Genomic DNA, 18,025 nt, shown 5'->3' with positions numbered 1-18,025 from the left:
GCTGTGAACTACTGGAGCTCCCCGTCTCTGCTCTGCAAGGTATGTTACACCTGCCACGTGGCTCAGCCGTGTGAAGATTTTTGCCCTGTCTCTTTAAGTTAGGAAGGCTGGTCCCTGCTCCTGGCATGTTCCTATTTTGCCTTTGAAGCACCCAACATCCCCAAGGCACTTGGAGACAGCAGGCCAGCACTCCTGCCATCAGGGGTACTTGGCTTCAGTGAGGAACCATTGCTGAGGGGAAGGGTTGGGGGGCAGAAACCTGGTATCACTTACAGAGGCACTATGCATATGAGGGTGGTTATCTCTTGTCATCAACACTGAAAGTGATGAAAGTTTGATTAAAAACACTCACCACCCTCTTGCTGTTTTGCTTTCTTTTACTAATTTTACTTCAGTTCTTTGAACTTGGTCACTTGACTGCATAGCCAGTGAAAAAGTTCTTTGCTAGTCCCCAAATAAAAGGGTTTTTTTGAGATGTTCACTTGCATTTTGAGTCAAGTCTGCTGCTGATTTGCTGTGTCCCATCTGTGCTGAACTTGGAACCTGAAGATGGCCTGTCCCTGCAAGGAGTGATGATACCAATCCATGAACAGTCTGGAAAATAAGCCCTTTTTTTGCAGCAGCACATAGTGCCTCTCTCTCACTCGGGGCGCAGGGTAGTATTGAAAATGCAGTCGTCTAACACAGGTCAGATAGATCACTATAATCTCATGTAGATTAAAATAAAGCCTATATGTCAAAGGTACAGATTTGTATGAGCTTAGAGTTACGTGTTGGCTGGAACGCAGAGAAATCACCACAGAAACAGCAGGCTCTTGTCTCTGAGTCTCCTAAATTTAAAGACAGGTTTGATTTCTTTGTGTGCCTGAATGTAAAGGCTTGGCACACAGGCAGCTTAATTGCAGTGCAAATTAGAGCTGATAGAGTCTTTAGGAGAACAGCAGCAGGGCAGGCAGCACACCTCAGACACGAGTGTTCAATAAACTGATTTCTGTCTTGAAAGTGGAAGCAGACCTGTGGGCAGTTTCCAGGGAAAACTAACACTGAAACTGCTGTAAGAGTAGTTCAACACTTCTGAGTTAGAACTAGCAGTAAGCTGGGTTTAAGGGAAATGACCAAAAGTCCAGCAAAAGCAGGTGTCAGAACAGTTGAACAGGCGAGGAGCTGCAGCGGTTCCAGAGCCCCTCACCTGCACAGCCGCGGGCACCGGTGCTCGGTGCCACCAGAGGGGGCTTCAGGGGCACCCAGCGGCTGCGACACACGGCCCCAGCCTGGGACTGGGCACAGCTGCTCCCGGGGGACGGCTCGGAGCTGGTAAGTAGCTTCCCGTTGTGGAGTGCTTTAGGACTGACAGCTAAAGCACCAGCTCACCTGTGTCTTTCGTTCAGGTTTTTAAGTTGGGTAATACATCAAAAGATTTCACGTCGGAAGAATCGTGGATTAAAGTTTGATGTCAGCCTCTGCATCGGGGTGATGGGGTTTGGTTGAATTCTGCTCTCTTCAGGTTATTTCTGTCAAGTCACGGAGGAAGGGCCACACCTGCGTGGACAAGTCCACTCAGGACAAGGCTGAGTGGCACAGGGAAGCTGTTGAACAACATCAGTTCTAAGGTTGACAAATCCTGCCCTTCCTCTGCTTCAACAGTTTTACAGAGGGGAGAAATGCAGTTCTTAGGTAACTGGTGAATACAGGAGAGTTATTTCATCTTCTGTAGGCCAGGAGCCTGTGCTGCTGTGCTGTGCTCTGTGCCAGAGTGGGCTGCCCTCACCTTCCCTACACCCGCACCGGACACGGCAGCGCTGGAGCGACGGCGCAGGGACGGCCACTGCAGCCACCTGTGTCTGAGCCAGAGGAGCCACAGGACCGAGCGGGACTTGTGAGGCCAAGCTGTGTGTGACACCCAAACTGCTGGCAGGGCAGTTCCTGAGCAGGTGACTTGACTGCCTCTGCTGGGCTCTGCAACCTGCATTCCTCTCAACTGGTCGAGCTGCTGTGAAGGCCAGTGCAGGTGCCTCTCTGTGGAAATCAGCTCTTCTCACAGTACACAATTGCTCAGTGCTGTCCAGCCTTATACAGGCTGTGTCAATACTTTCTAACAGGTATTTTGGGGGTTTTAACAGCTGCAGTGCTGCATTAGTGTGATTTTCCCCCCCCTCCTCCTTTAAGGACATACAAATCCTTCAAAGTGTAGTAAATGATCCACTTTTGGACAGGTGGATCACAAGGAGCTGTTCTCTCTTTCTTAGGTTTAATTATTCCTACTGTGGAATTTTACAGATTTATTTTTATTGTTACAGAAAAATGTTAATTACCAGCTTTCTTACTGTTGTGCCACACAAACTTGTATACTGTGCATAAGCCTGAAAGTTAGTTGTGGGGTTTTGGTTTTGTTTTGTCCCTAAAACTCTAGTGATGGAGAAGTCTGAAAAGGAACAGTAAAACCCACACATGCTTGGGCTGCCTCTGTGCTGGGCAGTGTCTCCTCCAGGGATCGATTCCCGACGTCCTGCTCCCTTGGGCCTGTGCTCCCACTGTGGATGGTCCTGTGCAAGCTGGACACGATGCAGCCGTCGGCTCCTCACACACTGCCTGGAGGAATTTCATCCTGGGGGAAGAAAAAAGTAGATTAATGTAGATGGAAGAGAACATAGGGAAATGTTAAGGTGGAACTAGAGACAGTAGGGCATGAACAGCCTTATGCCAAAATCTTAATTCTGTACAGAAACTTCTCATAGTACTCTGTAACAGCTTTCATGCCTGCCAGATATATTTCACAGCAGTCTTTTTAATGTCTGCAGTAGTAGCTGTGATCTTTTTTTAAAAAAGTTAAACCAGCAAAAACCAGCCTTACCAGTCATTGTGAAATGGGCTCTTCAGGTGTAACAGCCTGTGGTTTAACTACATTGCATTTAAAAGTTTTAGCGTCAGCTAGAGCCAGAAGTTAAAGTTCTTTAAAGAACCGTGATTTGAATAATTTTAAAACTATACAGAGAAAAGGAATAGCACATTTCTCCTGGTATTTAAAAACTGGAAATACTAAATAATGTTTCCAGCAAAACAGCTCATCACAACTGAGATAATTCAAATAGAAACCAGGGATGGTGGTGGAGTAGTTTTTGAAGTGGCTTTCAAAAGCTACTATTCCAAAGAAAGACTGGGTGGAGAGAGAAAGGGGGAAGAACCAGAACAGGCTTGAATGCTATACAGAAATATTTTTAAAAGATCAGAGGGGAAGTGAAGTTTCCTTTGGATAATATGGATGCTGGTGGTGTAAAACAGCCTCTGGTTGTCAGTTAGGGACTGTGATACAAGCCTGCAAATCCTTCATGCAAAGCTAAGGAGCCCCACACTGGAAATCCTGCTGAACTGGGCTTCCACAACTGCATGACACTGCTGAGACACCATGTTGAGATGTTCACAAGTACCTGTAAGCACCGGGCTCGTCTGTACAGCAGATGATGTGGCAGTTCTGTCCTGCTGTGTGTTGTAATGTCTGTGGCTTTGCTGCATGGGGAATTTCCTCAGGGGAGGGGTTCTGTGTCTGTTGACATCTGGTGGGAGAGATTCTACTGCTGTCTGTAGTGAGCGTACCACAGTAATGCTATTTCTTAAGCCTGGAGGAATGCGCTGGTTTCTGCCAGAGGATTCGTTGGGTTTCACCCTGGGAATGAGCTGGCTCAGCTCCATCTGGACCTCGGTCCCTTCTGCCCACCCCTCTCTCCAGTCAGTAAGGATCTGGTTCCTGTCCTAAGAAGTGTCCCATGGGACAAAATGGGGCAAATAGGAATTAATGTTTTGTTTTAAATAGTTTAATGGTTACTTTCTAACATCAAACCGAGGAGTTTCACCTGTGTGTTAAAAGTGTTGAGTAGAAGAGCCACTAATTTTCTTATTCTGGCACTGATCTGCCTGTGATGGAACTCCCTGTTATTCTCTTAGCTGGAGTAGGCTGATGTTCAGTGTTTTTCTCATCCTTTTATTTTAAATTTGTTTAAGAGCATTTATTGTAGGTACGCTGGAGCTACTGATGGAAAGGACCAAACCCCCACAGTATAAAATACAATGACTGGTGTGTACAGTAGCTTTGGCTGTGCCTTCTCCTCAAGCTGCCCGTGGATTTCACGGCCGAGCACTTTGAAATCGTGGTCTGAGGGAATCCCTGGTCCATGATATGTCCCATCCATTTGCTGAACAACCCTGGCATCTGTTCAGAAGTAAAATTCCCCTCGTGTTGAAATACTGGTCTCTGGAAAGAGCACATATGCTATTGCTTCCAAACACACACTGGCAGTGTTCCCATTCCTGTCAGGAGATGCTGTAAGCTTTGGCCTGTGCTTGTGTTAGGGGTTGGTCAGTAGGAGGTTGAGCTGCCACCCGAAGAGCCAGTCCTGCTCCTTCCCCACTGTCCTCTGGGTGCTCCTGGGCATTGGATCCAAGACCTGTGTAAGGACACAGTGAGTTCCTTCAGCTAATTATGTGGCAGCACATTGATCTTGTCACTGAAAACCAAAACTTGATAGGACAAAAATTCTGGTTTCTCATAGTCAAAACAGTGTAAGAGGGTTTGTTGAGATGAGGTTCATCTACGGCTGTCACAGGTTATTTGCATATGTAGGATTTAAGTAGCCTGGGTTCTTTATCAAAACATGCACACGATTGGGCAGTGTCCATCAGATACTGCTGTGACCTGTCCCTTTGGGCAGTTCTGAAGCACTGAAGGAGCCACATGTGACTTAGTATATGCAGAATCTACCATCCACTTCTCTAGTCAACAAGCCCTGCTAGGGAGACACCTGTAATTGGGATATAGTAGCTTGAAACTGGCCTGCATGATGCTTATGAACTATTTGCGTTTTTTCCATTGGCTGAAGAAGCACAGAATTACATACCTTTAGAATCCTTTCTAAATAGTCATGATGTTACCTGGCAGGGTAAAGGTAAAGGATGCCTCTGCATCTCCTTGGACCTTACAGATTTGGCTGACCTTCAGCCCTGGGAACTTCAATCTACCTTTGTACTAGTACCTTTTACTTATTTATTTATTTATTTATTTTGCAAGTTCATAATCTTACTGTGATATTGCTGTTTGTATCAGAAAGGTGTGAGATGTGGGTATAGTTCTCATATGCAACATCTGATGGACATAATACATCTTGGTTCTGCTATTTTCAGTTTTATCAGTGTAGTTTTTGTTAAATATGTTGAACTAATCATTAAAAAGAGAGGGGATATAGGATTAAGTACAAATTTACAGTTGTACTTCTGCTATAAACCAACTGAAATGTGTTAGTGCTGAGAACTGACATTTGCTGTCATTGCTTTGAAAGCAAAGCTGTGCTGTCCTGCCTTTCTGTGATAAGTCTCAGAATGTGCTGCTGTCCCACCTGCCCAAAAGGGTACTGTTCTGTGCAGAAGATAAAATAAACCAGGAAAAAGAAAATGGAAGTAGAGTAATTCCTGCAGAGTTACCACGTTTTGGATATTCGCCTCCACTCTGTTCAAGACTGACCTCAAAATAGGTTGGCTGGTGACCTCTCAGGTTCTGGGCACCAAACTGGACCAAACAAAAAACATCAGCAGTAGTTCCTTATCCCCTTCCTCCCTCACAGGAGTGCCAGAGTCCTCCTGACAACTGGAATAGTGTTAGTAGGGTAGGGGAGAGGGAGGACATATGGAGAGACACTGAGGGTCATACGAAAGGTCTCCCTGTCTCAGACAGGAACCACTGAGGAAAACTGTGGGAATAGCGTGAGGGTAATGGTTGTAATCTTCTTTATGGCAAAATCATCACACCCTGTGAAATGGTTTAATGTACTGTGGCAGCAGGTTTTATTTTACACTTCTAATAAATAGTTAAATCTCTCCCAGAAATAATCCTCAATTGTAAAATGCTTCTAGGAAAAAAATCAGGGTAAAGATACAGTGTTTCTGGATGTCCTGCTGCTTCTCCTTGCGTTCCAGCAGAAGTTCAGCACACACCCTTGTATTTCACCTTACAAAAGGTCAAGTCCAGCATAATTTCTTGGTTTGTCTCCCACTGGTGTCTGTGGGACCAGCAGTGAGGGCCAGTTAAAGGGCCAGGGGGTGAGGAGGATCTTTGCTGGAAGCATATGCTGATGTCCAGGAGCTGAACTTTAGGCTGCAAGGCCATTTCTTTCTGAAATGAGCGAGTATCACATGTCCCTTAAGCATTGCAGATCTTCCTCAGTTTGAGGGATGATTCCACTGAACACTTATGCTGATGTGTGGGGTGTCTTGAACCAGACCCCCCAGGAGGGCTTTGTCCCCTTCAAGTCCATCTCAGAACAGACAGATGGGATGGTTTAGGTCCTTCCTAGTGATTTCTGCTCTCAACAGATATGGAAGGTGAAGGGGGACCAATTGGTCCTTGGTGAAGTTACTGGAAGTTAAAACTCCCTGATCTTGCCCAGGAAGTATCCTGCATTTTGCACCTAGGGCTTGTGGGCTAATTCATCTGAAAACCTTCAACAGGTTTTGAAACAACTATTTTAGGAGTTGCTTTTTGGTGGTTTCCCTCAGAACTCATCTTTGTTTGAGCTCTCAAGATCTCTGTGCTGGTGTTTGCCCACTGTGACTGATGTCTTGTAAATGATATTTTGTTTGCTGGAGGGTGGGGTGTGCTTCTGGCTTTTTTTACTGCGTTGAATTGTTCCTATCCAGAATACGAATGGATGGATGGATGTCTTCAACATGTGGGAAAACTGGAGCTTTTACTTAAGACTTCATAAATTTTCTTGTGTATGATGTGTATCAATTATTCTAGTAACAAAAAAAATGTTTAAATGAAAAATCTGAATACTGTGAATGCAATAGTTTGAGAATGGTGGGAATTAGATGACTACAACCTAAGCAGCAGTATTAATGTTTAAGTATTCTCTAAATCTATAATTTAGCTAGGAACTGAATAGGTTTGTCAAATTTCAATAATACTAAAGCTAATATTAGTGCAGTTTCAAATTCATGGACTCCGTGATCAGGTCAACCTCTGTGATAAACTGCTTCTGTAAGGTGCTATGAGAATTTTTCTGCTTAAATGTAGATAGTGAGTTGTATTGCCTTATATTTATTTTTATTTTTTTTTCTACATGTGAGAGTTTTTGAAGCTTAACCATGAAATCCCTCTCAGAATCTTTGAAGGTGGTGCCTTTTTTCCCCCCCATTTTTCTTGTAAGCAGAATTTTGAACCAAAAAAACCGTATATCGATCTCAGCATGTTTTTTAAAATCACTTTTAAGAAAGCTAGTGAGAGGAAATAGCTTAAACTGCCTGCTTGCAGTTATTCTCTGGAGATGGCATTTGACGGATTTTTCTTTATAGATTGGTACCTGGTCTTCATGAGTAGGAAGTTATAAAGTTAAGCCTTTAATATTGTATTTTTTAATTTGTTTTAACAGCTCAAAGGGAAGAGAAAAGGAATGAAGATAGAGCAGAGTCCTCACTGGCATTGAAGAAGACCGTTGTGTCTATAATGGAGAAACAGTCACCTTCTCTCCCCAAAAATCTGCCTTCCAAGAAGTCCTCATCCTACTCTAACACAACACTAACCAAACCACCACTGAAACCTGCTGGAAGTTTCAAAGGTGTCATTCCCAAGAAACCTTGGGCTTCATCAGGCAGTGTTCCTTCCAAACAGTCACCTCTCTCTCACGGCTCTTCCGTTTCCAAGAAACCGGCTTCATCTTCCAGTTTGGGTGGAGGGCTCAAAAAGCCTTCACTGCCTTCCATGTCAGCTGCAGCTGGAAGTAGTCAAACAAAAGCATCAGCCAGCCCTGTCCAGTCACAGCCCAACTCTCAGATTCGACAAAATATTCGACGATCCCTGAAAGAAATTTTATGGAAGAGGTGGGAATTCAAAGCACTTATTTTATGTAGGACGCTACAACTAGAAGTAAATGTTTAACCTGCAGAGGGTTTTCTTATGTGTTGATAAAGAATTTTGAAGGATTGAATTTATGCTACAGATTACTACAAGTACAATTGGCATTTCAGGTTTATACTTGAAATAAAAATTCATGATATAAAGTAAATGTGTATGTGAAAAAGCCTTTAAAAAAAGAAACCTCACTGTCCCACTTATATTGAGGCAATTACAGTTGAAGAATTAAATTACAGCATAGAAGCTTTTATAATGCAGGTACTCTTGAGTTTTAAAATCTGGTGGTGGCAGTGATGGAGTTGTAGATTTGTAGGGAACATAGTACAGGAAATATCATAGTGAAAGGTTATAGGCTCAGTGAGGGGGAGATTCCCTCTGCTCCCAGCATAAAAATCAACGAGAAATTCTGGTCAGGGAGCAACTATCACTTGGAAAAGGAAAAAAAAACCCAAACACAAAAAAAGGCATATTTTCCCATGATGATTGTTAAAGGTAATGCCACCCATCAAGACTTATCATAGAGCACTGCTCTCTGAAATGGAAATGCTGTTCACAGTGGAGAATTTAGGACCAAAACTCAAGTGCTTGGGCTCCCTGTGTCACTTATGGTAGAGAAACTCCTCTTCTGACTGCAGTGCCAAGAGCAGGAATAAAGGCTGACTTGGTTTCCCAAAGCCTTGTCTTCCATGGCCATCTGTGGGCAGTAATTAAAGTTTGACTGAGTTCAAGGTCCTGAGATAGACTTTGGCCCTCAGGTGTCATTTTAAGGAGTCTGGAGCCCTCCCTGGATGAGGAGCAGCCGAGGTCAGCTCTGAAAAGTTAGTTTTTGTGACTGTAGCTGACCATTAACACCCGACATAACTGCATGTACCTGCTCTTGTTTTCAACAGAGTCAACGACAGTGATGACCTGGTCATGACAGAGAGTGAAGTGGGGAAAGTGGCACTCAATATTGAGAAGGAGATGTTTAATTTGTTCCAAGTTACGGACAACAGATACAAGAGTAAATACCGAAGCATCATGTTCAATCTCAAGGACCCCAAAAACCAGGTTTGGAACTTTCTTAAACAGTGAACTTATCCAGAAATGTACTTTTGGGCTTCAATGGTATTTCAGACTCTACCCTCAACATTCAGAGCTTCAAGATAGAGATTTACAAATTAAACTATAAAATATTATCATAAAGCCATTCAAACCTTTTTAGCAATAGCTTTATCCAAGTCGGATTTCAAAGCTTACTTTTGTTTGTCATTGGTATTTATTCAGTTTGGGCATTTGGTGTGAAATACTTATTTACAGAATGACTTTCTTAAAATAAATACAGACTTCATCTGTTTCTCCTCTTGTGACATTCTGTAGTATGTGTTGGATACCTGATATCTGTGCTTTAAAAGAAGAAAACAGCTGCTGGTACAGATGAAAATATTTACTAGAGAACACTTGAAACCTTTTAATTTTCCAGTAGATTTGAAGCAGAGGAGTGGCTGTTCAATTTCTGACATTCCAATTCAGTTATACTGGGAGTTATTGAGGATAATGAGCAAAATTCTTCTGTTTTCAGGGACTTTTTCATCGTGTCCTTCGTGAGGAAATCTCACTGTCAAAACTAGTGAGAATGAAACCAGAAGAACTTTTGTCTAAAGAACTGTCTGTGTGGAAAGAGAAACCAGCTAAGGCAGTAAGTAACATCATTTCCTCTGTGTCCTTAGATACAAGTTTGCCAACCCTTACCACCTGTACTAAATTAATAACACTCAATCTCAGTAGTCTTTTCCTTTACCATGTGCCAAACGATAACAAAGTACATAATAAATTAAATATATGGACTTTTTACCATTGTGGTTTTGTTTCTCTCAGTTGGTGGAGTCACGAAGCAAATCTCAGGAAATCAAGAAAATGGCTGTGAAACGGGAACATGTGCCAGTTGTCAATATGGAAGATTCTCCCCCAGTGTCTGACTCTGATGTAAGTACTGGGGCTGTTGCTTCAGCACGAGGACACTGAGGGGGAGAAATGGCAACTAGGGCTTCAAATTTGTCATCAGAAGTGCAGGTTGTTTCATTAAACTGTAGGGATATCACAGCCTAGTAGGTGTGCTATGAGCATTTTTCTTTAAGTGTGAAGGAGTGCAACAAGCAATGATAAGCATACTTTGCAGGCATTTCAAAAATGCTGCATATTTTTCAGCCCTTGCTGTCAATTTATAGAGAAATCTTCTATTTCTGAACATTAGCTCTCTACTTCAAAACACTCTGGAATGAAATGAGGACAGATATCATTTGAGAACTCTGTCTAACATGATATGCCTTAACCAAGGACTTCAATGTGGGTTGGTTTTTTTTAAAGAACTGGAGTTAATTAACAGATTTCAAAGTGTTTCTTTATTGTGGACATTAATGATGAACTGGAATATTTTTTGCTTTATTCACTTTTAGGAACAGCAGGAGTCAACCCGAACTGCACCTAATGTGAACAGTGCTCCCTCTCTAGATGTTTTTAGCAGCATGTTGAAGGATACAACAAGTCAACATCGAGCCCATCTTTTTGACCTGAACTGCAAAATCTGTACAGGTATTTACAATGCTGACCTTGGGCAAAGTAAAAGAACTGTTACGTTAAGAGTGTTGTTTATTTGGTTTTTTTGAAATAGTTTCTCCAAACTATTTTATTGTTAAATAGTAATTCAAGCTTTTGAAATAAATTTATAGGTCAGATTTCAGCATCTGAAGATGAGGTACCACCTAAGAAGATGAAGCCAGGGGCTTCTGCTAAAAAGGTGGAGCAGAAATCAAAGCCAGAAGTCCAGCCCAAGTATGAAAGTCCTGCAGCAGCCCCAGTAGCAGAGCCTGACAAAGAGCCCGTTGCTGAGGACGCGATGGACATCGATGTTGAACCAGCAGCAGAAACAGTTTCTCAGCCAACTGCGGAAAGAACTTACATTCCTACAAGCCAGAGCCAGAACAGCACAGACTCTGCTGTACCTGAAGAGGTCTCTGCTTTCCCTGCCTCTTGTGCTGGCCCAGTTGTCACAACCGTGACGGTTTCGGGCAGAGACCCCAGGACAGCCATGAGCGGCTCCTCCGGGACTGTGACGCCGGCACAGCGTTCTGGGCCTGCAGCTGACAAAGTCTCAGTGGGGGAAACCAAACAGGAAACTTCCAAACCAGCTATGACTGTCCCCAAATCCATATTAACAAAACCGTCCTCCTCACCAGATCCCAGATACCTGGCGGTTCATCAGTCACCCAACATCAAGTGCGTATCCTCCACAGCCAGCCAGGCTGCCACAGTCCCTCCTGTGGTTCTCTTCACAGTTCCATGTCCCATCCCCTTTCCCTCAGTTAAAAGGCATGTTCAGGTTTAAAGTTCAGGTAGCCTGATTCACATTTTTCATTTCCCATCTCTCATTTGCCTTCTCTAGCTGGTAAAATTTTCAGAGCATGAGTGTATTTTGACAGCAAAGATTCTACACTCTTTCAGCAGGGAAATAAAACTGGAGGTATTACGCAGACTTAGAAGTTTGCATGTATATTGACACTGGGAGAGATGGTTTAAAGGCATTTCTAGATTTTCATCCTGTATTAAAATACTGTTATATCCGAATATGAACTTAAGTTAACCACTTGATCAGCTTGGAAAGAAGTGGATTTCTTTCCTATTCTGAGTACATATAATAGTAAAAACAAATACTCTCGAGTATATCCTAGTGCAATTGCAGTTGAAATAATTTTATTTATAGCAAATTCTTTTACTTGAGAATTTTTCTGATGCATAATTTTGACTTAATTAGTGGGAAGTCTATAATTCCAATTAGTTTGTTATGGAGTCGGAATCACAACAGTTATAGTAGTAACTGAATTTTATAAAAGTCATGTCTTTTGGCATCTCTTTATCTGTCTGCAGCTACAAGTTTATTTTCTGTTACTTGTTGCGTTTTTAAGTAATAACAAGTTAATGGAAAACGTCAACAAAGCATTTAGGAAAAATTTTGTTATTTGTTTAAAAGAAAGTATTGAATCAGTAGGAGGAGGGAAGAAAATTTACAAAAAAGGGTCCATCCTCATTTGCATTGTGTAACCTTTCTGTCTGGATTTGTCTTGCAGTGTTGCAGAGCCACGCTCACCTCAGGACAGCGACACTTCCCTCTTTCTCTCTCGTCTCAACACCATTTGGAAAGGATTTATTAACATGCAAAGTGTGGCCAAATTTGTCACTAAAGCATATCCAGTCTCCGGGTGCTTTGATTATCTTAGTGAGGTTAGCACTGATGTGTGTGTGTGTTTGCAGGGGATCTGTGCTGCAGTTCCTGGTGCTGGAAAGGTTGGGGGCACTGTGTGTTTATAGAGTTATATTAGAACTGTAGCAGTTATAAATGACATCCCTTCAGTAATAGGAAAAGTAGCTGAGGAAAAAAACACAGCCTTTTAAAAATTCCTCACACATCTGTGAAGAAGTCTAACATCTTCCAGCATGTTAGGATCTAACATGGAATAATGGCTTTATTTCAGCTTCATTGTTTTCGAGACAGTGCTTTGAAGTGGATGCCTTGTTCTATTCTCACACTAGATGGGTCACTGATGGGATCTGTTAGAAAATTATGTTTGGCTGTTTATGACAAATATCCCTTTTACTAGTTTTCAAATAAAACCAATTGGATGATATGGTTCTGGGAGGATGTACGTTCAAATAATGAGGCAGTAGAAAGGTTTACACTGAAATAAGTGAGCTTTTCTTTTTCTTTCTCCTTTTTCTCTGAAGGGCATTTTATGTGACTGTTATGAAGTTTCAAACACAAATTTGTGTTTTAGGAGTTTATTAGTAGGGTTGGTGGTTCTTTTAGGTATTGCTTTTGCTGAAATGAGTCTCACTGTCCTCATGACAGGAAGCTCACTAGAATTCTAATTAAACACCTCAATTTAGGAACAGCCTGTCTGAAATCAGAAAATTATGTTCTAAAAGTTACTAAATATAATTGTGCATTATCCACTGGGCTACTGAGATGGGGCAACCTGCACTGCTTTTTTTTGATTTTCATTTGTGGTTTTTCTCATGTTACCATGCAATGCTTCTTGTTTAGGATTTACCAGATACAATTCATATTGGCGGGAGGATCTCACCGAAGACGGTCTGGGATTATGTTGGCAAACTCAAATCTTCACTCTCTAAGGTATTCATTTAAAATCCTTTGCAAAACCCAGAAGAAATATACAGCAATGTAAAAGGACAACTTTTTATAATATAGAGTAGTAAACAGCAAATACTGACATAGATCACACCTGGAAAACTACCAAAACCACTTCTTTTAAATTTTTGATTTACTGAAGAAATGTGTTAATTGAGCTGCAAATCTTCTTAATCTCTCTCTCCTGCACAGTAGTCAAATCTTCATACTATTTATTATTTGAAATAGTGAAGATTGAAATTGAAATCTTAAAGGAAAGGTAGTTATCATTTAATGTACGTAATAGATTTTAATATTAAAATTGCTTCAGAAGTGAAAAAGTGATGCACAGTGTACAGAGATAATCATGAAACTAAGAATTTTCCATTTCTTTTTTATTTGAGCCTCAGGCTGTTTAGTTTGATGTAAGATACACAAGTAATTTGTGTTTCTGAAAATGACACCTAATTCTGTTTTAATGTTACAAATTGAACAGCAGTAGACTCTTAAAGCCAGTGTGTTACCCTGAAGGCAGAATTGGAGTGATAAATGTACAGTTCATTTTTACCCCTGGAATTTGCCCTTTACCATTTTATTTGCTGATATGTTGCAGGTTGAGTTTTTTCTACTTTGCTTTTGTATTCCAGGAATTGTGTTTGATTCGCTTCCATCCTGCAACAGAAGAAGAAGAGGTTGCCTATATCTCTCTCTACTCCTATTTTAGCAGTCGTGGTCGTTTTGGTGTTGTAGCTAATAACAACAGACATGTCAAGGATCTCTACCTGATCCCCCTGAGTTCTAAGGACCCAATTCCTTCCAAACTCTTGCCCTTTGAGGGACCAGGTAAGCACAAAACAGGGGAGGTTAAATGCTAGGTAAAATCAAAAACCAAAAGGCAATCTGAGACAAGTTGTTGAATATTTAATGTAAGCATTATTTAAATTTTTTTATATAAAACCAATTTTAAACTACATAAATAGGAGAAACTGGAAATCCAACAAGATGCCCGTAGGCTGTTGGGAGAATGAGTTTACCTGTAAAATCAAGGATATGGAACAGCCACTACATTAAAAAAAACCCCAAAACACTAAAAAACTCCCATTTCTTAGGATTAGTAGGTGGCAGACAGCAGTTGAGATAGACAGATATATTTTTGGATAAAATTACCTGTAGTAATGTTTGGTGAACATGGTGACAGAAGAACTGAGAATGAATTCAACCATGAAACACCCTTCTCCTACAAAATTTGAAGTCATCTTCATCCAAGGATGGAGGAGGTCCATATGTTTAATTTCCAAATAAGGATCTGAGGGATTCTAGAAAATACCAGGTTGAGAAGCTGAAGAGCTGCAGGTTCCAGTGAAGGTAGAACTCCATTGTCGTGGCAATGGGTGGCACTAAACGGTGGGTATGAAACAACCAACATACAGGAGCTGATCTTTCTGGAAAGCTGTGTCCTCTACTCAAATACAAGTGTAGCACTAAACTCAATAAAGCATTCTCAGAGATTATATGCTGTAGAAACAGGGGCTGGAACAGGTTTTCATGATTTACAACAAGTGAAACATGAGTTAAGTGCTTTCCCTTCCTCCATAAAATGGCCAAGGGCACTTACTCTGCATCCTCAAACAAGATCTTTCTCATACACTCCCAGTCTGTTTTATCCATCCTTGAGCAGTGCACAGTCTAGGTGGTTGTTTTTAGGCAATAGCTAAAAAGGCAGGATTATTGCTGTCTAAATTATAGCAATATAGCCAGAATTGTCAAATCTCAGCACCTCATAGTCTGTGACTCACAGAATTCTTGAAAGGTAGGCAAAAACTGTTACTCCCATTTCATAGCCAAGAAGTGAAAACACCAAGTGCAGAACACCTTGGCACAAGGTTGTAGGTAGAGTCTTAACAGACTGATTTTTCCAGGCAGAACAAAAGAAATACCCTCCTTTCTGGGCAGTAGTACAAGGGTGGGACTGGCATTGAATCAGCTGTAAAGGTCAGCTGGTCTGGTAAATAACCTGCTTTAGGGAGACATTTTCCTGATTGTTGCCTCTTGCATTCCTGTGAAAATATTAGCTTTCCTTTTTACACTTCTTCTACTTCTCCATTATAGTTTTCATTTCAAATGAAACTCTTTACCTTAGACTGGAGGTTGGCAAATGTAGCCAAACTTTACTCTTAGTAGAGGAATTTGTAATGTCAGCCTGGTTTTGCCAAGTTTCTTATGAGTCAGGTTTTCAAATTGACATAGGTATTTGTAGGCCAAATGGATTAAATGCTAGCAGCAGAAACAGGGTTTCAAGGGCAGGCAGGACATGAGATGGAACAGTTTCACAGAAGACCCACTTAGAGTTCTGACATCAGTTCACACTTGTTGGGAACTCCCTTGGCTGCCTTTACCTCACAGTTGGGCCAAGTTGTGTTCGTGTTTTAAAACCAGGTCAAAAGAAGCAGGTAAGCTGTTCATCTGGGTTTGTGTATGTTTGAAAACCACAGCATGTAATCCACACTTTTTAATGACATCTGATGGAATTCACTGTTTTTTCTTTCTTTGACAATCAATAAAAATATTTTGTGGAACGTGGTCATTGTCTCCTTAAATTTAATCGTGTGCCTTCCAGTAGAGCTTAGCAAGGAAAAGCATTGCCTTTAGATGGTTTGATAAATATGAGCTGAGGGGGGAGGAGGAGGGAGAGGACAATCAACCCCTGCCACTCCAGAAATCCTAGTTAGAAGATATTCCAGCTTTATCAGCCAGTTCCAGTATGGATTAGGAATTTCTCCTGTTTTCTAATGGACTGGATTTGGAACACAACTGAGGACTTCTGAACTGCACTAGTACCTAGAAGATCTGCAGAAAACTTTGACATGGGTGGCTGAAAAACAGAGAAAAATGGAAGGTTATCCTCATTTATATTTAATTAATCTCAGATATTTATTACCAGATTTTATGTATCATGGGCTCTTCTGCACCGTCTTTTTGCAGTGGTTTACTGTATGTGAATTCACTTCTCTGTTTCACATACACACTTTATTTAGCATTTTCATTTGTAAAAAACAGTATAATCAAACTTAATTACTAATAGTGTTTTACTGAGGGATTTAGTGGCAATGTTGGGAATGTAACAACTACCTTACATAGTTAAAAAAGAGGAATTTTACTACAAGAGCCATTTATCAGCAAAGGATTCCACAAATGCTGATACATCTTTTGGGCAGTTTACTATAGGAACTGTGTTTTTTCATAAAGTACAAAGGCGTGAAATCTCCTCATGCTGTTTGCAGTGCTCTTAAAAATTGCAACCAAAGGACCAAAATTTTAACTGAACTGTGAATGGAGTTTGGTGTCTTCATCTCAGCAGGTCTCGTTAGGAAAAGCAGCAGCAGTAGAAGAACGTGGCGTTACAAACCCGGCTTTCTGTGCCAGCCAGTTCCACTCAGTAAAGGGACGTGAACGTGGAGCAGTGTCAGTGCTGGCAGTGATCTGGAGCCCTGGGTTGAGGGGGCACTAATTTGATGACAGTTGTCCCTTGCTCCCGTGATTAATTGGGACAAATGATTTAAATGGCACTGATATGGGTCTCTTCAGTTTAAAACTCACCACAGGTGTGCTTAGTCCATTCCCGTGGGTCTGTCATGGGTGGGCAGAAGTGAGGGTGTGTCTTTAACAGTGCAGGTCACTTCTTACCAGCTGCTGGTGACAGGGAAAGATGTAGCCAATATACACATAAATATGGCAAAATTGATATATTGAAAAAAAAATGCATTTAAGGCTAAGAAAACCAAATATTAATCCAGTACTAATATTTAGTATATCCTGTTTTAATGGCTTTAGTTACAGGGTGTAACTCAATAAAACCAGCATGGGGACTTCAAATGCATAATAGGATAATAACTGTTATAAATAATTTAGCACTGAAAGCTTCTAACTCTGCCAGCACAGCTTGCAGCACTTTTAGAATGTGTCATTGAGCAATAGTGGCAGACTGCAGCCAACATCTTGTTGTTCCTAAAATTAGGCACTTAACCTATTTATGGATATTGAGATAGAAGGGGGCTGACTTTTGAAAACTGCTCTGGCTGCGTGTCTCCATTCCAAGAAGCATTTAGTGTTTGATCTCTTTGAACTGAGTGAATGTAGGTGCCAGGTTAGGCAAAACTTCTATATTTGTGTAAAATTCCCATATCAAAATGTAAAATTTTAATGCATTTATTCTATGATGACTAAATTTTAAACAGAATAATTTATAACTAATGGTATTAACTTACTCCTGGAATTTATTGCCTTGAAAGCATATTAAAATTTTACCCTGTTTTATTAGTGACGTGATCTCTGTTTGTTACAGAGATTCAAACCTGATTTCTTGGTAATTGCTGTTTGTGAGATATCCTGCCTGATGGATTTTTTAAAAGCTGTTTATTTCGGTTATTCAGTGTTTGAGATTCATTGTAACTAATTGCATAAATCACAGGTCTCTGCATGAAAGTCAATAACCAAAACATTAACAATGGCAGGACAGCAAATGCCTACTGGGAGTTTTTGGGTGAACACCAGTTTGTGAGATACTCTGCACTGGTCAACACCCACCAACTGGGGAGTCACTATTCATTAACGTGAACAGAAATTTAGCAAAACAGCTGAGGTGGTTTTCTCATTAGATGGTAAATTTAAGAGTCCCCTTAAAACTTTGAGTTGGTTCAGCAAAGTAACGTATGTGTGATGTGTTTTGCTAAAGGAATGTATCTGCTACTGTGGCGCTCGGGGTTTTGCGTTGGTATCAAAAAGTTTTCAGTGCTAATAATTAGATATTTTAAAATTATTCCTCAGTGAGCAGTTGGCTTAATAAGAACAAGGAACATTTTTATAAGAACCTCTTACTTCTGGGATCTTGAATAGAAGGGTCAGTGTAGGTCAGAGCCCTCACCTGGTAATTTAACCACAGTGAATATTATTTCTTATTTCACAGGTTA

The 18,025-nt window shown here is 41.1% G+C and overlaps 1 protein-coding gene across 1 annotated transcript in view; it reads left to right on the top strand.

The window, feature by feature from the left end:
- Positions 1–18,025, top strand: part of DIDO1 (death inducer-obliterator 1) — a 37,213-nt gene that overhangs the window by 12,886 nt on the left and 6,302 nt on the right. The window contains exons 7-15 of the mRNA XM_018073812.3: positions 7,416–7,863; positions 8,788–8,947; positions 9,459–9,575; positions 9,755–9,862; positions 10,333–10,468; positions 10,606–11,152; positions 12,001–12,154; positions 12,975–13,064; positions 13,706–13,901. Coding sequence (XP_017929301.3) covers positions 7,416–7,863; positions 8,788–8,947; positions 9,459–9,575; positions 9,755–9,862; positions 10,333–10,468; positions 10,606–11,152; positions 12,001–12,154; positions 12,975–13,064; positions 13,706–13,901 — 1,956 coding nt within the window. The remainder of the gene's footprint in view (positions 1–7,415; positions 7,864–8,787; positions 8,948–9,458; positions 9,576–9,754; positions 9,863–10,332; positions 10,469–10,605; positions 11,153–12,000; positions 12,155–12,974; positions 13,065–13,705; positions 13,902–18,025) is intronic.

Source organism: Manacus vitellinus, unplaced genomic scaffold, assembly GCF_001715985.3.
Source record: "Manacus vitellinus isolate BGI_N305 unplaced genomic scaffold, ASM171598v3 scaffold_26_pilon, whole genome shotgun sequence".
Classification (NCBI taxonomy): domain Eukaryota; kingdom Metazoa; phylum Chordata; class Aves; order Passeriformes; family Pipridae; genus Manacus; species Manacus vitellinus.
This window is presented reverse-complemented; position numbering and strand designations above follow the sequence as displayed.